The sequence below is a fragment of the Nicotiana tomentosiformis genome, chromosome 2 (genome assembly GCF_000390325.3).
Source record: "Nicotiana tomentosiformis chromosome 2, ASM39032v3, whole genome shotgun sequence".
Taxonomy (NCBI): domain Eukaryota; kingdom Viridiplantae; phylum Streptophyta; class Magnoliopsida; order Solanales; family Solanaceae; genus Nicotiana; species Nicotiana tomentosiformis.
In genome coordinates this window covers 32,321,275-32,345,573 of record NC_090813.1, presented here as the reverse complement: position 1 = coordinate 32,345,573, position 24,299 = coordinate 32,321,275, and the positions used below count along the sequence as shown (strand labels likewise).

The 24,299-nt window shown below is 34.9% G+C and overlaps 2 protein-coding genes and 1 pseudogene across 3 annotated transcripts; 1 reads left to right on the top strand and 2 right to left on the bottom strand.

The window, feature by feature from the left end:
- Nucleotides 1-4,121: 4,121 nt before the first annotated feature.
- Nucleotides 4,122-5,708, bottom strand: LOC104094679 (protein trichome birefringence-like 3; annotated as a pseudogene).
- A 2,309-nt stretch (nt 5,709-8,017) lies between these two features.
- Nucleotides 8,018-17,556, top strand: LOC104094680 (phosphoinositide phosphatase SAC8). 2 transcript variants are annotated; one of them, XM_009600654.4, is made up of 20 exons: nt 8,018-8,317; nt 8,413-8,487; nt 9,750-9,877; nt 9,985-10,076; nt 10,167-10,224; nt 10,652-10,708; nt 10,882-10,915; nt 11,084-11,164; nt 11,261-11,367; nt 14,156-14,242; nt 14,322-14,399; nt 14,883-14,947; nt 15,413-15,511; nt 15,635-15,734; nt 15,871-15,979; nt 16,067-16,139; nt 16,223-16,316; nt 16,419-16,505; nt 16,862-16,928; nt 17,060-17,556. In XM_009600654.4, exons 1-20 carry the CDS (start codon nt 8,164-8,166, stop codon nt 17,182-17,184), a joined length of 1,770 nt encoding a protein of 589 aa, XP_009598949.1. In that variant the 5' UTR covers nt 8,018-8,163; the 3' UTR covers nt 17,185-17,556. The 2 variants fall into 2 exon arrangements, with proteins under 2 accessions (XP_009598949.1, XP_009598948.1); XM_009600653.4 differs by having other exon boundaries at nt 17,057-17,556.
- Nucleotides 17,557-18,118: 562 nt separating this feature from the next.
- Nucleotides 18,119-23,912, bottom strand: LOC104094681 (acyl-coenzyme A oxidase 4, peroxisomal). The gene is made up of 13 exons (XM_009600655.4): nt 23,707-23,912; nt 23,051-23,155; nt 22,343-22,449; nt 22,107-22,184; nt 21,904-22,027; nt 21,705-21,778; nt 21,555-21,614; nt 21,323-21,432; nt 20,837-20,996; nt 20,123-20,199; nt 18,823-18,994; nt 18,654-18,746; nt 18,119-18,497 (listed from the first exon to the last, which is right to left on the bottom strand). The coding sequence occupies exons 1-13, from the start codon at nt 23,732-23,734 to the stop codon at nt 18,366-18,368; spliced, it is 1,320 nt and encodes a 439-aa protein (XP_009598950.1). The 5' UTR covers nt 23,735-23,912; the 3' UTR covers nt 18,119-18,365.
- Between the last annotated feature and the right edge of the window lie 387 nt (nt 23,913-24,299).

The following is a 24,299-nucleotide window of genomic DNA, read 5'->3' as shown; positions in this document are numbered from 1 at the left end:
CCAGAGGATTTTGTTGAAGCAATGCAGGTGATAAGCTCTGATAAGTGGAAGCTAGCCATAAAAGAAGAGATGAAGTATCTTCAAAAGAATAAAACATGGATACTTACAGAGTTACCAAAAGGAAAGAAGTCATTGCAAAACAAATGGATGTAGAGGGTCAAGGAAGAATATGATGGTAAGATGAGATAAAAAGCACGATTAGTAGTAAAAGGCTTTCAGCAGAAGGAAGGTATTGACTACACCGAGATCTTCTCTCCTGTAGTCAAATTAACTACTATCAGGTTGGTGCTAAGTATCATAGCTGCAGAAAATTTGCATTTGGAGCAGCTAGATATTAAAACTGCTTTCTTGCATAGTGACCTTGAAGAAGACATCTATATGAAGCAAACTGAAGGTTTTCAAGTTTTTGGTAAAGAAAACCTTGTGTGTAAGTTGCAGAAGAGTTTGTATGGTTTGAAACAAGCACCCCGACAATGGTACAAAAAATTTGATGGATTCATGCATAATAATGGTTTCACGCGATGTGAGATGGACCATTGCTGTTATATCAAAAATCTTGATAAATCCTATATCATTTTACTGTTGTACGTTGATGATATGGTAATTGCAGGATGTAGCATAAATGAGATCAACAGGGTTAAGCAACAACTGGCAGAGGAGTTTTAAATGAAAGACTTAGGACCAGCTAAGCAAATGCTTGGGATGAGGATTAGCAGAAACAGGTCTGAAGGAACCTTAAAATTGTCTCAAGAAAAGTACATACAGAAGGTACTAAGCAGGTTCAGTCTTCATGATGCAAATACCAGAAGCACTCTGCTCGGAAGCCATCTTAATTTGTCGAAGGACCAATCACCTAAGACAAATGAAGAAAGGAAGTACATGTCCAAAGTTCCATATGCTTCAGCAGTAGAAAGTTTGATGTATGATATGGTTTGCACTAGACCTGACATAGCCCATGCAGTTGGAGTTGTCAGTAGATACATGTCAAATCCAGGAAAGGAGCATTGGAAAGGTGCAAAATGGATATTGCGATATCTCAAAGGCACCTCAGGTATGGCACTTTATTTTAAAAGAAGCAATATTATCTTACAAGGTTTTGCTGATGCAAATTTAGGCGGCTATCTGGATAGTCGAAAAAGTACCACAGGCTACGTGTTCAGCTTGGGTGGTACTGCTGTTAGCTGGATGTTTAGACTTCAGAAAAGTGTTGCTCTATCTACCACTAAAGCAGAGTACATGGCAATCTCAGAATCTGGAAAAGAGATGATTTGGCTCAAGAATTTTCTTAAAGAGCAGGACAATTGTGAGCTTTTCAGCGATAGCCAAAGTGCAATTCATCTTGCCAAGAATCCAATGTTTCATACAAGATCGATACATATCCAGTTGAGGTATCATCATATCCGAGAGTTGATAAGTGAAGAAACTTTTTTCCTGCAAAAGATACCAGGATCAAAGAACCCATCAGACATGTTGACCAAAGTTGTCGGTGTTGACAAACTGAGACTGTGCACTGCCTCAGTTAGCCTTCAAGACTGATAGCATGAAGGCGCCACCAAAGAATATCAAATCTTTTTTTAATTTTTTTCTTGATGTAACATAGGTTTGAGGGGGAGATTGATAGTAGCAAACCCGTTGTTGTATGTGAAAGAAAGAAAAGTAGACAAAACAAAAGAAAGAAAAATCAAAAAGAGATGAACTTATGATGTAAGCACTTACATCGGCATTCTTATGATATATTCACTTACATCGGCATTCGTATGATGTAAGCGCTTACATCGGCATTCCTATGATGTAAGCGCTTACCTCAGCAGGGCATTCAAATGCCTATAAAAAGGGTATGCATTTTCATTTGCAAATCATCCCTCAACTTCTTCTTTCTCTCTTCAATTAATAAAGAGTTATTCTTTGTGTGGCCGTGGAGTAGACAAAATTACCGAACCACATAAATCTTATCTTGTCTTGTCTTGTGCAATTTATTGCTTTTCTCTTTCAAATATTTTTCCCTTCTATTAGCCTGACACGTTTCCCAACATATTAAGAGTCCACCAAACTATATAGAAAACCTGGTTCTTTATCAGTTCCCAAGAACACACACACAGTGGTAAGTAAATAATACAATAATATTTTATATGGAAAACTCCCAGCTCACGGGATTAAAAATCACGACCTACACTCGTACGAATTCAACTTGACTAATCGAGCAACTTTAGATTACAACCTATTGTAACCTAGGAATTAAACTCTTAATCCCTCACTTACTTGCAATAACTATATTGCAAGCCTCTTTGTAATAACTCTATTACAAAGCAACAAGTCTTGACTAACTCTAGTCAAGAAACTAAACAAAACAGTAGTTTAAATCTGTCCTACAAAGATACTTTTTGAAAGTAGTGTAGGATTACAAAAGAAAAACAAATAACAAAGACTCAACAAATCTAAGGACTTAAGATATCTTCAACAAATCTTTGGATCTTGTACTTGAAGTTGCAACAGCTTTGTTCTTAAGAGAGGTGGTGACTAGCACTTGAGAGAGAAAATTAATTTTAGGTTTTGCAAGTGTTAGTTGAAATCCCTTGCCTCATGTTGATAATATAAGAATGAGGTTATCAAGACGATGCAAGGGAGTGACCAGTACACTGCATGCTTCAACAGTGTTGTTGTACTATTGCGTGTACAGTGCAGCAGCTTTAACAACTGTTAGATATGACTTGTACTGTCACAAGAGGAACTGATCTCTATTTGTTTCATCTGCCGTTCCCTTAACTGATTTCATTGGAACTTGTGCCAGACATTTGATTTGTTCTGAGCACGGGGAGGTTTTGTATCAGATTCCCTATTTGATTTTTATATGAAGTTTGTTAAATCATCAAAACACAAAGGCACATAACTTATATTGAAGTTCCCCTGAGAACCAGATCTCCATATTGTCCCCCCTGCAGAATAGCCATATTCCCCTTGAGAACCTTTCCCTATCTGGTTCTCATATGAAGTTTGTTAAATCATCAAAACACAAAGGCACATAATTTATCAATCTGTATATGACCAATAGAAATCTGTAGCCATTATAATTTGAATGACTTATTTGGCATTACGGTAGTAGAACAGAACACTAAAATATAGTTGAAATTTTTGTTAATTTTGATAGTATTAAACATTTTGAAACACTAGATCTGAAGAAGAAACAGGTAAAATTTACTAACATATATATATATATATACTAATTAGATTGCAACCATAAAACTCTGCAGTTGACAAAGCAACAAATGATGGTGTTACGTTCCTGGCATAATTGAAGATGAGAAGACAAACAACCAAAGGGTACTGTGCTTCCAACAAGTAAGCTGGAACTACACAAATTAGGAGATGCAGCTCCTTTTTCAGGTTAATCTAACTTAGCGATGCGGTCGGGTTCTTCTAATTCAGGTGGTGGAAACTGGAAAGTAGTCCACCTGCATTGCTAAATCTAGTGCAACCAATTTCATGATCAATTTCACTAGGGCATTGCTCCTCTAGCTACCTTATGTGAGTATCATAGTGGTCAAAAACATTATATCAAGGGTAACTTCTCTCTCTATATATATATACATGAATAGCCTTCTAAGGTTCTCCCTTGTTATCGTTGTCATGTCCACGTCTTTGTTGTCCATGTATACCCACAGGTCCCCTGAGTTTAATTACCCTTTTAAGGGACATGACTATGACCTTGAACTCCTGCAATGCGTTGTATTAGATCATTTCTTATTATACATCATATCATATGTAAGTAACTGGACAAGCAATACTAGCACAATAGAAGGGAGATATAATGCTGAATGTACATGGATTTTCAAACTTATGGTGGGAAACAAAAAAAAACCCTTCTATTCAATATCTCTATGGGGTAAAAATGGAGTTTTTTGTATAGTAATAAAGTACAAATTAATTTTGAGTTGAAGCAGCCGGTATATAGTACTCCTCCCGTTTCAGGTATTTGACCAAGTTTAAAAAGAGAGACTTTTGAAACTCGTGATCTTAAACATGCCATGACATTTCTGAGCATGTAAAATCATGGATTCCATTTATGTTCCCCATTCTTTGTTTCTGAAAATATGTATGTATAGGAAAGGTTGAGTGAGTTTAAGTTCCACTAGAAAATAACTATGTTTGTTTGCTATGATAACTTACTTTTGGTGTGAAGGGTACATAGTAGTGAAAAAGACACGTGTTTTTTAAGGATCAACTGTTGAATCAATCCAATTTGCCCATGTTCTTAATGCTACTTTCCGTAAGAAACTGTTGTATTTAATTCTTCATAACCTTCTTCTCCGTTTTCAAATTCACCCCACCTGCATTGTTTTGATCAATTTAAGAGACAAGCGCTACATGGTCTGAACTCTGAAGGATTCAATTTAATCCATTTCCTTCGGAAAATTATACTGTCCATATAAGTGAAAAGATTTTCTTGTGTATACAGTGGCGGATCTAGGATTTTTAAATAATGGGTGCTCAACTAATTTTTATTTTTAAATTTCTACTTAGATTGGGTGCTCAGTTAATATATTTGTGTCAATTACTAGTTTTTCTATACAAGTATAGTATTTGTCTCCAAAAGTAATGGGTGTTTAAGCACCCATAATATATAACGTAGATCCGCCATTGTGTATATATAAAATTTTGTTGAATTCCCATGCCGCCGGAAACTTTTAGTTTAGTGGTGAAGGGTTACTCAAAAAATGTTTTAGGTTGCATGTTCAAATTCCAAATGTGAAAATCAATATTCTTTTGAATCCCCTTAATAAAATTTTTGGCTCCAATGTTATAATTGAAGAACTTACAGTGCCTTAGTCTTGAGTCCACCATCCACCAAACATAAGTCTTGAAAACAAGGATGCCTGCTCCTAACCAATGTTTGGCACGCTCTGCAGTTGAGTCCACTTTGATTATTCTCTGATTTGGATCACTTTTGATAGGAATATCTGTGTTAGACTCAACCAAAAATGGTGCCCAATAGAACTCAATTGTTGCATCATATTCCTGACAAATAAGTGAAAATTAGATTTTCCAAACTTCAAACCCATAAATTATAAGCAAATTCTTGAACAAGTTAGGTTTTTTATGTTTGAGTTATGTGGTAATATACCTTAGCTTTGAATATAGAGTGAACGCGGCCACGTTCCAAACTTCAAACCCAATAAAGATTCCCATTGATTTCTCTGTAGTGAATCCCCTATAAACATTAGTCTCTTTCCTCGAAGCTATTTGAGGGCAATCTCAGGATCAAACGTGAATATTGAGTCATTTCACGGAACTATCTTACTTCATCATTATAAGAAAAAAGATCTCCATTTTGTTATCAATATATCAGTTAAGTATGCAGAGGCAGATCTAGGGCGACTCATGTTGTTTTAACTGAACTGATTGCTTTTATCTCGAATTATGTATACATATAGAAAAAAAAAATAAGTTTAAAATATAACATATAACAAGATCACACTTACTCTGAACCCAGTGACTTTAAATCCTGAGTTTACCTGTGCAAGTATGCATGCTTCTGGATAGTGTTGAAACAAGAATCAAGAATCCTACTATTTCTTTCATTTTGCAATATGGTAATTTACTTACAGAAATAGAAAATTAAAATTGATATTTTAAGTAACTTGCTAACCTTGGCAACATACAGTCATCAGGCTGTCATTCCCAGTATCGATAATCTGAATCATTTCGGCCATTCTTAATACAAGAATATTGTTTATCTATATAAGGACAAATCCTGTCTGAATACAATGGCTTGATTGAAGTATTAAAACCCCATTTCCCATGAGTGACACTACATTCATCACGATCAGAATCAAGACTATCGTCTGCTGGATTGTCTAGTGGATCGCTCTCCAATTCTCTATCATCTATTAATCCAAGAAAGAAAAAATATATCAGCACGACAAAAAAGTAGAACGAAAGCAGTTGAGATCGACAAGCTGGTGTGCACCTGCAGAATTTCTTTTGGGACAAGGCTTAAACCTTAAAATAGAGCCAGAAGAAATAGTACTGATCATCTCAGTGTACAAGAGAAAAATGAAGGTTAAAATACAGATAATGGCTGTGATTATGAGTTTTCTTTTGACAGTTTTTGTCCATCCCATATTGGAAGGAAAGATATGCACTAATTCACAATGGAGAAGCAGAGAAAAGCTTAACTGCAAGATGAAGCAAGGCAAAGTGATTGGAGGGATAAATGTAAGTGCAACAAAATGATGAAACATGAGAGTTTTAGGAGGATTATTTTTTGGAGTGAAGTGAAAGTAATGCATTGGTTGGGGCAGAATATATTATATATATACAGTAAGTTGGCCGAGAGCATCATTTTGAGCTTTCAAACGACTCATGTGTGGTGACAATGTTGAGAGTTTTGGAAACTCTTCTTTTTAGAGTCCACCCCCTGATTGTGAATTCAGACAAAACTAACAATAAATGATTAGTCAACAGAGATGGATCTAGGATTTGAATTTTACGGGTTAGAATTCTAAATTCTACCACAACCATTCGAGGGTAAGGATATTTTTAGCTTCCAAGAATTTCTTGCAAAAAAGTGTTAAAAGTTTTGACCTTCCATAAAAAGTTTATTGTTTTGCAAAATAATTATTGATTAAGCACTCTTCTGCTAAAACTACAAACTCCACCTAAAATCATTTACTGAATTGCTTTACTGTATTCTCCAGGAGTTCATCTAAGATGGTTAACTGTAAATTAAAGATGACTAAGTTCACTTCTTATTTGCAGCAAACACTATACAGGTCCATATATATATATATATATATATATATATATATATATATATATATATATATATAGTGATTACTTATAACTATGAATTAAGTTTCATATTCAAGGAATAGGCTTCATTATCCTATTATCTTGTCAAATGTCAACTAATTCACTGTTATATTTCGAGTTTAATAATAAAGTGTGATGTTGGCTTCCATCTCTGAACCGTTATGCCTAATTAGCTACTGAAGTGCTAAAGACAGACGTATACAAGAAGATAACCTAATTTTTTTTCTTTTTCTTCACACTAGCTAATCATTCTCTTTCGTTGGTCCTCATTTGTCTAATTGGCCATGATAATCAAATATAGTAGAAAAAGTTAAGCAATTTCAGTTCCATATAAATGCTTTAACTGAGTTAAATTTGGCCAAAGGTTAAGATACGACTAATAAGGAAAGAACTATAGTCCTATTTTGATTTTGATTTTGATTTTCCATTTTCTACTACTTATTTTACTTTAATACTATTTGTAGATTTTATTGCAGGCATTAGATGTGGTTGTCCTTACTTTACTTCTTGCCGAGTAGGGACCATTACTTTATCTAGTTTTTTTTTTAATTATTATTTTTAAATCTCTTGAAATGGAATAGTTTATTTATACAAATAATTAATGTTTTCTAAACTCTAAAACATTACCTAATTACCAGCTAACTAGAATAAATAACATATCAACACGTCTAAATGCCTCCGCTAAGAAATTGATTAGTTCATACAAGAAAATTATATATCAACTATACAAGAATTGTTAACTGCAATATGATAAAGGATGATGATTGTATTTGCTGCGAAATGTTTGATCAATTGTATTACCTAAAATATTAAAACCATGGGTACTCTAATAAATTTAATGTTATATTGCTACAATTTGGTATAAATGTACAACTAACTTGGTAAAAATATTTAATATGTAAACTGAAAATAATATTATCATCGAAAAGATAGATCATTCTATTATTATTCTCAACGTTTTTCATATTTTAAAAATGATGAATAATAACATCATTTCTCATATTAGATTTATTTCAAATTATAAATATTTAGTGCAAGATTAACATTAGATATAACATAAATTGAATATTTTGATTTATTCACACATATTAATAAAAAAAAGTTTGACCCATTTTTTGGGTCAAACTTAAAATAAAAAGAAAAAAGTGAAAACCCATTTTTTTTAGAAAATAATAATTGTCTCACATATTTAAGCATTCCACGTTGGTTCCAGACAATCCAGTCTTCAGATCAATCATTGGAGAATCATTAATGTAGCGTTTATCGACGCAACTTTCTTAAATCCCCTTTGATTATCTGATAGACTCCATTAATTCTTCCCAAAAACCCATTCCAAATTTGACATTCCAAAAAATGGAAATTGAAGCAAATTCAATTCAACATTTTAAGCTATGGAGCCAATTGGAATTACATGAATTTGCAGACAAATTCGTTATCCGTTCAACGGAATCTCCAATTGAAGGCTTCTCCGTTAACCGCTTCGATGGAACCATCCACAAGCTCAATGGTGAGTTGCAGTTTCATCTTCCGTTTTAAAAATTACTTTAATGATCAATTATTTGTGATTTTATTAGTTTCTAAATGCTTAAAACAATTTTTTAGGTAATATGAGCTTTGGAAATCCTTCAAAAGTGTCTACTATCTATGGAGTCGCTGGTACAATTAGGTTGTTGGCAGGTAATTTGGATGTTGAGGCAGTAGTTAGTAGTTACCTTCACTATCAATCAACTACCTCTTAATAAAAAATAGTTAGGGTTGGTTATATGAATACCCCGATTCCATTCTGCTATATTCATGTCCATTTTGTTACATGCTCAGAGGATTCGTCATAGCTAGATTATTTTCTATGTTGGTAAACTTCAATCTTTTTCAAACTTGCTTTTTAAGTTGCAGAAGTGTAAATAGCTGGAGGCAGTAGTTACTGCACTACCTGGTGAAAATGTGATCTGGCCAGGCTTCATTGCATGTCAACGGTTAAATATCTTTAAGAACTTCTGATGGAGAAACCTGCAAAAATCTAGAGATAGTATCTCGTAGCATCAATTATTTATTGTGTTTCCTTTATTAAGTTAAGTTGCTTTTGCTGATATTTTTATTTGGATTCATGGCGCAGACAGAGATTGATTAGTACTTTCAATACTAGAAGAAGAAAGTATTGAAAGTCCTTTACTATTTCCTTTTGTGTAAAATTATCTTCTCAAAAACAGTCGCACATTGAAACATGAAGTTTAAAATATTCATAAAATGCTCGTAAACATTTAGTTACTCTATCAAGTGTTTATAGTTGGTGAAGTGCTTGTTGTTAAAGATAAAGCCAATTAACAACTTGTTAGGGATTCCATGTTTCATGTTTATTCTAGTTAAAGGTGCATTTCCTAGGTTTTAATTTTCCTTTATTTTACCCTGACATTTTATGTCTGCATTGAAATGAAGCTTCAGTCATGCCACCACTTTTTGGGCTTTTAATTCCTTTTATTGGCTGTTGTTTTACTTGAGCTATATATCCGAGACTATAGTACTTTCCTGCCGTGGCGGAGCTAGGAGTTTCACTAAGGGGAGACAAAATATAAAAAATTAAACACACATAAGTCAAGGGGATTCAATATATAGTATATATATGCATAAAAAAAAATTATCTAGCTCCGCCACTGGTTTATTGTGCTGCCAAACCCTGTATCATATGTTTGGTTATGCATGCACAAACATTTACAGCAATACTAGGAATTGGCATATGTAAATCTTTCATCAGATCCATATCTATTACTGCATCATAAAAAGTAAGGTTGCAGTTAATATAGCTGTTTCAGATCTTCCTTGAGTGCCAACTTGATTAAACTTAGGTTGTTAACTAAGGGAATGTTTAGGAATGAAGAATGGATAATATCATGATTTAATTCCAGTTCTGTCAATATTTAGTTACACCCTTTCTTCTTTTGCAGGATCACATATATTGTTAATAACTTCCAGGAAGGAAGTAGGTAACTATCTTGGTTTTCCTGTTTTTCGTGTGATGTCCATGAAGTTACTTTCATGCAATGAGGCCTCAACATGTCTAACAAGTGAAGAAGTATGGTTCTCGTATCATAATAGCCAAACTTAAAATACTTTTTTTTGAATAATTTGTTGGTTTTTTACTCTTTTCTCTTTTCCTGTTTCTTTTTCTTGCGCTGACAGAAAAAAGATGAAGCTTACTTCATGAATTTGTTGAGAGTAGTGGAATCAACTCCAGGCTTGTATTATTCCTATGAAACAGATATAACACTGAAGTACGTTCAAGCTGTGCTATTACCCCTACTTTTTATCAGTCTAGTCTTGCCAATGCTTTTAGTTTCAAGAAATCTAAGTATTCTTACCAGCTTGCAGAGAAGATGCAATTTGGCAAAAGGGTGGATGAGTAAACCAGTTTGGAAGCAGGTTTGTCTACTAGCTGATGCAGATTTTTGAACTCTTTCATAACATTGAATTTGTAGAATGTTATGATATTACTGCTTCCAACTGGCATGTGAACACATATTCTCTTAAGTTTTGAAAACTTGTTGCCATATGACATTATGGACTAATTTTCACCTCTCAGATTGATGTGCATGTGGGACAAATATTGCAGTGTCATATTGAACTTCTCTGCCCAATAGTTTGCTTCCCTATGAAGACTCCACCTGTTACATAGTTTTAGGAAAGACTACAGATACCAAGTAGAATTATATATTTTTTGGCACCATTCTCTTTAACAAATAAGCTTCTATCACCTTTATGCACAGACAGTATACTGTTTTTCATTAGTGTATCAAACTTGCATAGAGTTGTTTTTTTCTTGAATGATTTGGATTTGGCTTAATTTCAGACTGATCCGCGGTTTGTTTGGAACAAAAATCTGTTGGAGGAACTGATTGAAAATAAGGTTCGTCAAAGATCTTCGTAGTCAGATACTGGGGATACATTGTCTTCTGATAAATAAGTTCCTTTTCATTTAACAAATTTTAGTATTCCATTGATTACCACAGATTCTTAAAGGTGTATTTGTCACTGATATGTAGCTTATCTAAAATCGTCTTTTTTTCTCTGTTGGTGCAGCTCGATGGATTCATCATTCCTCTTTTGCAAGGAAATATCCTGAAATTCTTGTCCCTACTCTCTCTCTCTCTCTCTCTCTCTCTCTCTCTCTCTCTCTCTCTCTCTCTCCCCCCACAGGTTTAAGAATATGCAATTCATAAAAGCCATATCAATGTGTGCTTGTTTCGAAAGTGCAAATACTTTTTCCTTAACCAGGATTTAAGCTTTCAGACTGGACATCTTAAACTCAAAGAATCACCAGCTACCATAGCATTGATTTCAAGGAGATGCACGCGACGCTTGGGTACATCTCCAGCACAAATTGCATTAAGCATGTCACATTGATTTGGATTCAAGCCCAAATCTGTTTTCTTAAGTTAATATTACTGTATTAATTTAGGGACACGAATGTGGAGAAGAGGGGCTAATCTAGAAGGAGACACTGCAAATTTTATTGAAACTGAGCAGTTGCTGGAGTTTGAAGGTTTCAGGTCTTCTTTTTTGCAAGTATGTATTCAAAACATGATTCCTCAGTTAAATTGCATCTCCATGGCTTTCTCATATTTTAGTTGGCATATAAGGATTTCATGATGTTGCTTCCGTGTCTAAATGACCGTTATATCTGCTTGCTCAGACGTACCCATTTCCTCTTAACAAAAAAAGAGGACACTTAAAGACAGAAATGAGAACTATTACATGAGAATAAACATGATAACTGTTTCTCCAAGAATTTGAGGGGGGGCGGGGGCAGTTATACAAAAGAAAACAGCTAATTACTTAGTCACAATGTCCATCAGTCACAACTTCATATATGCCAGTTGCTGAAATTCTAACCTAAGTTGCTCGGACACGGGTGCGGGTGTCCGACGTGGGTGCGGATATAGAGGTCGGATCCTTCGAGATGTAAATTCTAATATTCGGAGATACGGATCCTAGTACGGATATGGGTGCGGGGATCAGGCTAAAAATAATTCAAAAAAATAAAAATATTTCTAAATTATGAGAAATTTTGTGGAATACTTACGTATAGCTTGTAAAGTGTGGATTTCCTTTTTATTTTCAAGTTGTAGATAAGTAAAGGATTGATTTTCTAGATAAGGTATATTATTTTATTCAAATTTACCTTAGTTTTGATTCTGATTTTGGGAATCAAATTGTATCTCATCTCGAATTTTTCCGTTCGTCGTGGTCAAAGTACCCAAAATTGTTTGACCAGATCCGGTACGGATCCCATACCCACACCCATACTAGTGTCGTGTCGACACGGGTGCGGCACCTAAACTGCCGTGTCGGAGCAACTTAGGTTCAAACTTCACTGAAGAACTACTTATTTGGTGTTCCTTTGTTTCACCAGAACATAAATGTGAAAAATGGTGCCATTGTATGGTACAACTCTTCAAAAGTGATTGGCTTTTACAAGATGCAAACCATTTAAAATGTTGGGACAGGAAATTCTTGTAAAGGAAAGTAGAGAACTTATATAGCTTCACTTGCATTTTTTTCGGTACTTCTCATTTTCAATTTCTCCATGTTTTCCATTAGTAATTGCCTTTTTCTTTTTGTTTTGTAAACCTCAGCCCAATCATAGCCCCTCCCCAGGCGCTAACTGTGGTTCTTCCCTCCTTCCCCTTGGTGAAGTGGAGTGCTATCTCTTTACTGAAAACCCTTACATGTGTATTTGTAGTAAATATATTATTTCATGTTTTAGTTGGCAGCATTTTCAGTATGTACAGTCATTCAAATCACATTTAATATTCTTAGTTGAAGTGTATTAAAAATTTACGAGAGCAAATGTTGTATTAATTACTTTCTTAACACTATTAACATGCTATGCATATATGAATGCACATATGCTGTATTAATTACTTTCTTAACACTATTACTATGCTATGCATATATGAATGCACATATTTTCTGCATCACAGAAAATATCTATGATTTGCCAATCTTTTATCATTGGTTCTAGTTTGGAAGCATATTTATCATTAGGCATGAGAAATGAGAGAGAAGGTGAAGGGGACATAATTTTGTGGTCTTTAATTTGTCATGTCACTCCTATAAAATTGGAAGGGTAGAGTTTCAGAAAAAGGAAAGCTTATTAGATAAAATTGAATGGAGGGAGCAGTACATGTGTACTACGATGATTGTAGATGATTTTATGCTAGTTCCTAGAAAGCGTCTTTTCTTTGATAAAGTGTCAATTTATCCTATGTATTTGCTCCTCTTGTGAAAACTTCATATGTGATGGGACATACAATGCAACTTACAACAACAACAAACCCAGTGTAATCCCACAAGTGGGGTCTGGGGAGGGTAGTGTGTACACAGACCTTACCCTACCTTGAGAAGGTAAAGAGGTTGTTTGTGGTAGACCCTCGGCTCAAAGAAAGATGAAAAAGAAACATAGCAACAAGCAGTAACACCAGCAATCTAATTAGAAAGTCGAAGCAAAAGAAACACCAATATTACTGGTATAGACAAGGAAAACGCTCGACTACCTAACCTTCTACCATGATTCTCGAACTCCACATCCTCCTGTCAAGGATCATGTCCTCGGTAAGCTAAAGCTCAAAGGTCATGTCCTCGGACATATATTGCAACTTGATTTTCATAAATGACCTTTATCTAACTTATGTATCCAAGCTTGAATTACTAAGCAAGATAGCTTTGTCCATGTGAGTTCAAATGTTGCTACTGCCATGGCTTGTCATTCAGCTTCCATGCTTCTTATAACTATATTTTGCTTTTTACTCTTTCCAGATAAAGATTACCCCAAAACATAATACCCAGAGGTGGAAGCTCAATCTGAGGGTGAACCTTGTCCAATTTGCATTTGTAGGGAAAACAGTTTATCCGCGTCCTTTAACGTTGGGAAGTAGTCCTTTTCATGGGACTTTCTAATGTCTCTGGTGATTGCCTATGAGGAACTAGTGTTTGTTTCTCACAACTGCTTTGATATACTATGTAAAAATGGGAGAAGAGATAGGGAGAATAAAGAGAGCACGCACCACACTCCTACTATATCAGGGCCTTTAGCTTTCACTGAGAAGAAGAGATCACTTCTAGCTAGCTTTTTCGCCTAACCCTAACCAATGAATGATAGGCTGGGTTAGGCTAATTGAAAACGAATTGACTTTCAGTAATCGGAGGCAGGTCATGTGCAAACAATGTTTTACAGCCAGGGATTTTTTATAGATCTGTACAAAAGAATAGTTCACTTATAGAGAGTGCAATTTTAACAAAATGTGAATTTCAAGGATCTAAGCATTGAGAAACCATGTCTTTTGCATTTCAGGTTCGAGGTTCTATTCCACTCTTGTGGGAGCAAATAGTTGATTTGAGCTATAAACCACGGCTTAATATTATCTATCATGAGGAAACAGTATGTACTTACTCTTCATTATCTCTATGTCAAATCTTCTAGTGTATGAAATATGAGAAATTGCCTTTCCTCCGTTCAGCCGAAAGTTGTGGAGCGCCACTTTCATGATCTTTTGCAAAGATATGGCGATGTCATTGCAGTTGACTTGACAAACAAGGTAAAAAACTTTTCTGTTGATGTTTGGTTCATTAAATAGCTTTGATGTTCATAATATGGACATTTTTACAAGCATCAACTCTGGAGAATGCTTTCAAGCATACGTGTATCCATGCTCAAGTTTCATTTATCCATCTTACTAAGTTTTTTGAATATATCAGGAAGGAGAGGTTGCTTTTTTTTTTTTTTATTTCTCTTTTTTATATTTTCTGTCAGGGTATTTCCTAAACTCCGATTACTATAATCTAAGGCCCTACTTTGCATTCTAAGATATCTCAATCCTTATGAATGATGAAATTTGTGTAAAACAGTAACTGTTTATTTCATTTCTTGTTCTTGATAGTCATAGCAGTCATGTTCCACAGTAAGCTGGTTTTTATGAGACTCCACTTAGCAATTTATACTAATTTTACTGCTACAGGATCTAGCTCTTTTAATGACACATTTACAAATATCTTGATTATTTCCGTTTTCTCTTTTGCAGCTAGGTGATGAGGGTCTATTAAGTTCAGCTTATGCAACAGAAATTCAAAAGCTATCAAGTGTGAGGTGACTGACTCTTTTAAACCTTTATCTATATGAGACTGTAAGATCATTTCCATTCCATAGTTTCATAATGCCTGAAGTTAGAAGTTGGAGAGAGAAGTAGAGAAGTTAACAGTTGGCTACCATACTGACGATATAATAGCTATCATCACATTCCTGAAGTTAGTAGATGTACAGAGAAGTGGAGAATTATATAGTTGGCTACAGTTACTTCTGATATGGTGGTCATCATCAAAGTCAGTAGACATCTGGTTAAAAGATTGTCCATCCTTCATTCTGATCAAAGGATGGGATTGGAATATTATGCACAGTTTCTACAGTTAGCAATATGTGAACTGTGTTATAATAGTTGTTTAGTCTGTTTTCAAATCAATATTTCAGCAATTTTGTGCCTACTGCACTGCAATTAGATTTTTTGAAGTATTGACTACTCAAATTCAAAAACTAATTTCTTGATTTCTGTCTCAGATATGTGTCGTTTGACTTTCATCACTGTTGTGGGGGCTCAAACTTTGAAAAAATACAACTTCTGTATGATCAGATCTCGGAGGATTTTGAGAAGCACGGGTAAGAATAAAACTAGAACAACAGTGACACTGTTAGCCAGGAAAAGATGCTTCTATTTGACAATGTTGAATCTCCATGATACTGTTTTTTTATCCCCTAAAATTCACTAATCCAGCTGAGCAGATACTTCCTCATAGACACAGAAGAGAAGATACTAGCGGAGCAGAGAGGAGTTATTAGATCGAACTGCATTGACTGCCTAGATCGGACAAATGTTACTCAGGTTGGAAGAAGCATGTCAATGTTCTTTATTCGATAAAACAAGTCCTTAAAATGCTCCAATCACTTATAATATTGTTTATTTTATATGATAATTTCCCTTGTGCTTGCCCTTTATAGTCTGCTGTTATCTTGTGCAGAGCTACCTGGCTCAGAAGTCTTTGAATTCACAACTGCAAAGACTTGGTGCACTTTCGTCGAATGAGTGCATTTCTATGTTCAGTGAAGATTTTGAAATCTTTAGGACTAGTATGGACTCTGTAAACTTGGTGATCCTATTGATTCATACTTGTATTTGTTGTCTACTTAGTCTTCTTAGTCCTGTAATATTTGCAGTGTGGGTGGATCAAGGTGATGAAATCAGCCTGGAATATTCTGGAACACATGCTCTAAAGCGGGACCTTGTCAGGTAATGCATAAAAATATTTTGGGTTTAAGTTAATCAAGCAAAAGCATCATTTTTCTACTCTATTTTACTTGAAACTGTACCAGATATGGAAAACAGACTATGACAGGACTTATACAAGATGGGATGAGTGCCCTTTCAAGATACTTCTTGAACAATTTTCAGGATGGAGTTCGTCAGGCATGCTGCAGACACTTATAATCTTATTATGAAATGATCTTCTCTTATTTATTCTCTTTACACTGCAAGTGAGATCACCATGTACTTTCCATGCTTTTGCAGGATGCGATGGACCTTATAAGTGGTCGCTATAGTGTTAACAGGGGAAGCCCCTCCCGTGTCCAGCATAATGGATTAGAATCACTCAGTGTAAGCAATCACTGTTTCTTAGTAAATAACCTAGATTATAGCAGGCCTTCTCCATCTTCTATTGAATATAGTAGAATCAAGAATCTTATTGTTTTGTCTTCACAAAGTTAAATCTCTTTCTATGACGATATTGCTGCTTTTACATGTTGTGTGGTGCAAACTTGTTATAGAAGTTTCCCAGAAAATGATTATCAATGACCAGATTATACTGAAAAAGCATCAATCCATTCCAAGTGGTTGCTTGTCTGAAAAATAACTGCTGACTTGTTGCAGTAATTTAGCCAAGTCATTTTACTTCTTTCCTTTTGTACCACATTATTACACTGACTATCGGTCATATGAACAAATATTTGCAGTATCTACCTGTAGCATCAGCTCTTTTAATTGGAGGATTGACCGTGACCACCATCACGATAAACCAAGGTATCATTTTTACTTTCAGTTTTTCTTTTTTAGAGCTGAATGAGATTGTCAGTATGCTGTATTTGCTGAGTTTTATCTCATAGTTTCATTTCTCAAAATTCTAATTTTGCATAATCTACTTTGAGTAGCAGGACGAAATACAAATACCTATTTGTCCTCTGTGCTCTGTGCTGGTGTAACTGCTGGAGTTATGGCAATTGTCAAAGCAAATGGAAGGCAAATCTGCTCAAGACCTCGATTATGTGGACTGCTGTAAGTTTGAGCATCATATTATAGTAGATATCCAGAACCATGAGGCATCTTTGCTCCATGGACCTTGGCTGCTATTGAAGCCTAAATGGAACCAAGTCGTCAAAGAATTTGGGAACTAGGAGGACGAAACTACGCCAGGAGCAACATGCACTGTTGTAAATTATAATGAAACATCAGAAAACCTCTTAGCAAATCGGAAACATGACTGATTATCTATATTTTGCTTGTACTAAATTTGACTTAAACATGGCTGGAAGTTCAATGTTCCCATAATGTTTACATCCTGATCACAGGAATTGATGATCATATATTTGCATTGTGTCAAACAGTTGAAGCAAAGTATGAATATCCAAACATGGCATACAATTAGCTGTAATGGAAGTGTAATTAGGTGCTTTCAAATGCTTTATGCTCCCACCTCTTTATAGTGATTTGTTCATTTCAATTAAATTTTCAGGTTGACACTATTTTCCCAAATAGCCACATATTGCTTTTGAGTTTGAAGAATAGAACTTAAAAGATGAAAATGTTGCATCGTGAAATTAAATATTTTTCCGACACTTCTGAGAAGAAGTGTTGCATTGTGAAAATTAATAATCACCGAGCCTAACAAGATGACGATAGATGAAAGACATTAAAAAGCCTTTATGGTGGTTCCTAAGGACAAATTAATTGGCCCAAATATTAAAGGACCGATTGGCATGTTTTTGTTGCTTTAATTTTTAACCAAAGATGTTTTTGTTACTAAATTTGAGTAATTTGGTGGTACTAAGCTTATGTCAACTTTATTCATTTGCAGTAGCCTTGAAAAATTCATATACATTTGGACCTACTACAAGCAGTACCCGATGGGAGACATGGGTGTTACATTCTTCATTTGTCTGACTGGTGTAAAATGAATAAGAGGTATTTGGTTTTGGTGTGAATTTTTCAAAATCTATTCAAATAAGAAAATTTATATTAAAATCAGAAAGATAACTGTGCATACCAGCTTGCATAGCAAATCGATACATATAATGAACAAGTTCACATATACAATGTTTGCTTTATTACAATAGACCTCTTTATCATTATGATCTAAAAGGGATTAAATATTCTTGAGTGAGTTCCCTTTTGCACAAGTATTCTAGATGTGCACTGAATTCACCAGAATAACTTCCAGAAAATAGGAAGATGGTTGAGATACTACAGGCGACTTTTTGGCCTCAATGTTGCTGGCTTGAAGCTGGGAAGACCAGTAATTTCTCTACCTGTTACCAGTGTGTTGATATCATAAGTTCCCTCGTACGTATAGATAGGCTCCAAGTCGCAGAATGCCTACAGACATTGACAGATATGGAGAAAATGAGACCAGAAAAAGTAAGCTGTTGTCGACATGATCTATACAACTCTACAAGTAAATACAATAGGACTTAAGTATTCTCTGATTTGCATCTAAGAAGGGAAGTTAGCATTGAGTGTTCATCCACAAACCTTTGCCACTAGAAAGTCAGCCAAGATACCATTGCCACCAAGTAATTCCCGTCCAAGAGAAACCGTCTCTCTCGCCCTCAAGGAAATCCATGACTGGAAACAAGCAACTAGTTATCAGTCCAAAAGGTCACATACAACCACCCTTAACATCTGAAGAATAAGGTCTTACTTTCCCCAAGCTAGCTTGACCTGGCGTCATTTTTCCACTCTCATACAACTTGCAAAGGCGCCAACCAACAAGAAGCATAGCCTGAATGTTGCCCAACATCTGAACCAGTTTCTGTTGATTGATCTGGAAAGCAGCCAGTGGAGCTCCAAATTGCTTCCTCTCTTTTAAATACCTTGAAGTTTGACAGATAATTTAGCCCAGACAACTGTTATACTAGGGGAACTTTATAATATATTAATGAGAAGATAGACAACACAACAGAGGGCTAATGAAAGTTCTTCTAATCCGCTGCATGGTAAAGATATCCTAAATAGTAACTTCTAGGACCACTTTATCTTCAATTACTTACTTTCTGAGAGAATCAAATATCGAACCCCATCATGAGTAAAAACTTCTTTGCTTGATAACCTGACTGTTCTATTTTGAAGTAGATAAAATTTCATGACATATGATATAACTTGACTGTTCTATTTTGAAGTACATAAAATTTCATGACAGATCGTTTTACTGATGTGACATTAAAGATACAATATAGGACCACTTTATCTTCAATTACTTACTTTCTGAGAGAATCAAATATCGAACCCCATCATGAATAAAAATTTCTTTGCTTGATAACCTGACTGTTCTATTTTGAAGTAGATAAAATTTCATGACATATGATATAACTTGACTGTTCTATTTTGAAGTACATAAAATTTCATGACAGATCGTTTGACTGATGTGACATTAAAGACACAATAATGACTATACTCCAATCCTAATCTAGTTGGGGCGGCCATATGAATCCTTAATATCCACCCCGTTCCATCTCGACTCTTTACATTTTAATACTCAATCATTTGCCTTTTAAGACAAGTTATGGGTTCTAGAAGTTCTCTACATTTTCTATTAACATAAAATTCCTAGATAAACTAAAAGCCTCCTAATCAACACCAAACTTACTGTCAATTTCTTAATCCAACTAGTTGGTACCGCTTGTGAGGATCTTTTGCTTCTACAATTCTATTGTCTTTTGTTCTTCGCCAAGAGAAGAAGACCGATTTTGAGATATTGTAGGTTTTTTTAGACAGCTTTCTTTCACATGAAAAATAAGATATTGGAAATATATTTTTGTGCGACTCCAGAGAAGTATAATGTCAGTGCTACCATTGTAGACAATTGCAATCTCGAAATTCAACTTCCCTTATATAACCAGCAGGACTTAGCTTAAAGTCCATGATTTGATCCAAAGGGCACACCGTATAATTAACTTTCATTTGGTGGTAAATAAAACAGGTGAACTAATTTATATTAGTACCTGTGACACATATCATAGACACCCATTGCAATGCCTATAGGTTGCCACGAGACCATGACACGTGATACAGCAAGCACCTGTTCAGGAAACAACGTATAAACTGTCAAGACAGTTTCAGCTACTTAATTAATTGGAGGTGCCAAAATATTGGCAATCACTTAAAGGACGCGATTATAAATGACAGAATTTCAAGAAAATGAATTGCCAAGATGCATGCTTGTAGCACTGGGAGTAAACAAAATCATTATAATGAGAACAGTTGTTTCATCAATTAGTAGGCCTATCACACTAGGAATAGATCCATTAGCAAACACTGAAAATATGGGGATTGGAGGAATTAAAAATGTAATCCATTTCTTTTTTTGGATGCCTATGTATTTTCCTTCTTTAATGAATTTAGAGAACATTTTCGGTTTTTCTTTTTGGGGGGTTGGGAGGGTGAGAAGGAGGGGGCTTCTGTTGGATGACAGGTATATTTTCAAGAATTTTAGAAACTTTATTGGCATGACTAGAAACATACATTCATTCATTCTCTTAAGCTTTTTGATTCTTGCTCCCTAGTCAGACCAAACCATTAGTGACAAACCTTTTAGTGTATTAAACCAATAAAAACATCAAGATGATCCTTCGGCTCAAAGATTTATTAGTAGAAGTGTAGAACAAGCTTAGGTGCAAATTTTGCATCATCAAAGCATTGCAGCCACACAGCCATACCTTGCTTGTATCCTGGAAAGAACTGACGCCAGGTAGTCTATCCTCATCTGGAACAAATACATTCTTTAACAGAATATCTCCATTTTGAACCATCCGCAGCCCAATCTTGTTTTCTATTTTAGTAGCTTGCAAGCCTGGAGCATCCTTCTTTACTATGAAACTGAGACAAAAAAATAACCAATTTTGAGACAAAAATAAGTGTTCAGGACGGAGAGAGACCCATGAGCAAAGTGACCTTCACTTTACACAACTAAGCATGATAGTCATACCTCTAGAATCTATCCTGGGTATAAGAGCAAGTAACAACCAACTCGTTCTACAAGAAGGTTAAACGAAATCCTAAATATTAACATTTATCTTAAACTAAACCTAAGTCTTGAGATGGCAAAAGCTAGAACATGCTGGCTTTTTATCACAAGAGAAATTCAGAATGGCCTCAAGTCATGCTTGCAATAGGCGAAAGATGTGGTGAACTGGATCACATACCCATTTATTTGGTTTGTGGCTGTGTTTCTAGCAAAAATAACCAATACATCCGCAAAAGTGCTGTTTCCTATCCATCGTTTTTGCCCATCCAGGATCCAACCTCCTTCAACCTAACCATTAGAAATCAGAACAGCAGGGGAGCATGTTAAGCAGCCTTTACCCTAAAAAAAAGAACACAAATTGAAGAATGGCATAGAAATTAAAAAACAGGACTAAATTTTAGATTCTAAACCTTTCTGGCAGTTGTCCTCAAAGCACTTGCATCACTTCCATAGTCTGGCTCAGTTAGCCCCTAACTCCAAAAAGACATAGATTATAACTACTTATGTATGATAGAACAGATGCTAATGCTAAATCAATATCTAGAACCAAAATATCTTACCCAACAAGCTACGGTGCTAAGTTCAGCCAGAGATGGTAAGTATTTTTGCTTTTGCATTTCTGACCCGCATAGAGCTATTCTTGAAAGAAATCAATGTATAATAAGTTTTCTATCATTATTTTGAGACAACTGTATCTGAAAATACCCAGGATAAATAAAAATGGTGTGAGCAGAAACTTTGGATAATAAAAAAATTTACCAATAGTGAGCATTGCCAAAGATGAATGCACCAAAATGAATGTCGAGCAGCTTGCATCAACTCTGGCAAGTTCTGCTAGAGCAACGGCACTTCCAGTTATTGAGAGACCTGGACAACCATACCCCTGAAGCCAAAAGTAAATAAATGCCTCATAGATGTTGAGAATCCAGGAAATGAAAGCTTATTATGCTCTATAGAAACACCTTTATAGTGCCACCAGATATGTGCAAAGCACCAAGTTTTGGAATGACTTCAAACGGAAACTCTGCTTTCTCCCAGTACTGCACAATCAAATTACGAAAGGGATAAGTCTCAAATGCTCAACTCCTTTCCTTAGAAATTTGAGTTCATAGGGAGCAGTAACTATATCAGCAACTAATATAGCCATGAATTGGAAAGATTTAACACATACAAGAAATACAGAGAACTAAAGAAATACCTTTGTCATTATAGGTGCAACTTCTTTTTCCATGCACTCTCTTACTTTCATTCTGATTGCTTTCTCTTCAGGAGTCAAAAGATCATCAAGCTGATAATAGTCCGAAGCTGTAAAGCTTACATCTCAGTTAGTGAAATCACCAGCATACATGTAACTGCAAAAATAATAGTCCGAAGCTGATACATGATCTTTTCAAATGTTAATCCCAAGTAAATCGAGCTGCTCAGCTTGAATATCAAACCACATCGTAACAAAAACAACTCAATCCTTAAAGAAAAGAGAGCAACACAAATTTGTTTTCCAAAGTGCAAGCAAAGTCTGGGCCTCCCAATTAGTGGCGACAGATTCAGAACTACCCATGAAAAACTAGCTGAGAAAGAACCAGCCAAGTGCCAAATAACCAAATTCGTACGCGAAAAGTGAGTGTCATCTGGCAATTCTTCAAAAGAGTACTTAGCTTCTTTCTTCGAACCATAAATGCAGTCAATACACTAATACAACAACAACTACTACCCCTCGATCCCAAATAAGTTGGGTTCGGCTATATGAATCCTCATTGATCATGTTATCCGTTTAATCTCATCTCATGCCAACAGCCAATATTATGCAAATACAAATAGAAAGTACTAAAAGTTATCTATATTTTCTAAACATACAAATCTCTGAGTCAATACACTAATAAGTAGAGTAAAAATCAATCCATCTTACCACATGTAGGAAAGTCGGACGCTGGAGTTGCTTGAGGAAATGCAGTGGAAACATCCAAAGCTGGTAAATCAAAATAGGAGCTTTTCGCCTCTTTATACATTTCCTCTGCATCACATTTACAAATATAAGTCCTTAATCAAATGAGCCACACAGAGTGACTGAAGCACAAACAGAATTACTTAATTAACATCATACTAATTTAAGTTTAAATTTCATAAAAGATGATATGTTACAGCAATTTTTGCCAGATTTAACAAATATCTTAGCTTTTTCACCATCCAATGATTCTAAAGTTCAAAACAAAGGAATGATCACTAACTATTTAAAAAGATTGACATCTGTTTTTTCTGACATAAAAAAGTATTTATATTAATATTATTAATATTATTTAAAAACCATATTCAACAAACCAGTAATCCCCAAAATCTTACTGATAGGAAAAAAAAAATTGTACCTTTTTGCCTTGCAATTAACTAAGGTATTTCATTTCCTTTAACTTTTCAGTATTTCAAAGACTGATAATTTCATTGCATTTGATTCTAAAGAAATTACAATTTATTATTCTCTTTGAAGAACCAAAACTTTAAAATCATAATTACATTAAAAAAAGAACCCAGCAATTTTCTCCAAATGGAAAAAGGAAAAAAAAAAACCACCTTGAGTTCTTGTTGATGGAACTTTCATGAAGATACAAGCGAGGATTGTGTCAAGTCCCGAGCTGAGAAAGAGTGGATAAAGAAACTACAACAAGAAGAAGAACGAACAATGTTCGGCACGCAAATCTAGGTGAGTTTCTTTAAGAATTTATTTGATTGATACATGGAACGACTGTCATATTTGTTCATTATTGTCAACAATTCATTTTGCGTGATTTGACTGAACACAACAACGTTTTTAATAAAGAAAGACTTTGTACATGATTAAGTACTACATTTTTAACTTTTAATTTATTGAAAAGTGTATTTTTTTGGTCCGTTCATACAAAAAATAGGTGACGGTAAAGTTGTATATGTGTGACATATAGGTAAGTGATTTCAGGTGTGGAATAATACTGATACTTCATGCTTGCATTATGGTATAATTACATCACACCCCTTGAGGTGCTATCCTTCCCCGGACCCTGCGTCCAAAATGCGCGATACTTTGTCCACCAAACTGTCCTTTTTATATGGATAAACATGTATATTTAATTTTTTTTTAAATTATATTATCCTCAGTTATAGAATAACAACACAATAATATATGGATA

Excerpts from the sequence above, each read along its gene's own strand:
- LOC104094680 (XM_009600653.4), top strand. The coding sequence starts at position 8,164 with ATGGAAATTGAAGCAAATTCAATTCAACATTTTAAGCTATGGAGCCAA. Across the intron at positions 8,488-9,749 it reads TACAATTAGGTTGTTGGCAG|GATCACATATATTGTTAATA; the intron begins GTAATTTGGATG and ends CTTCTTTTGCAG. Across the intron at positions 16,317-16,418 it reads TTCAGGATGGAGTTCGTCAG|GATGCGATGGACCTTATAAG; the intron begins GCATGCTGCAGA and ends ATGCTTTTGCAG.
- LOC104094681 (XM_009600655.4), bottom strand. The coding sequence starts at position 23,734 with ATGAAAGTTCCATCAACAAGAACTCAAG. Across the intron at positions 23,156-23,706 it reads TCCATCAACAAGAACTCAAG|AGGAAATGTATAAAGAGGCG; the intron begins GTGGTTTTTTTT and ends AATGTGATGCAG. Across the intron at positions 20,200-20,836 it reads CTTTCCAGGATACAAGCAAG|GTGCTTGCTGTATCACGTGT; the intron begins GTATGGCTGTGT and ends TTTCCTGAACAG.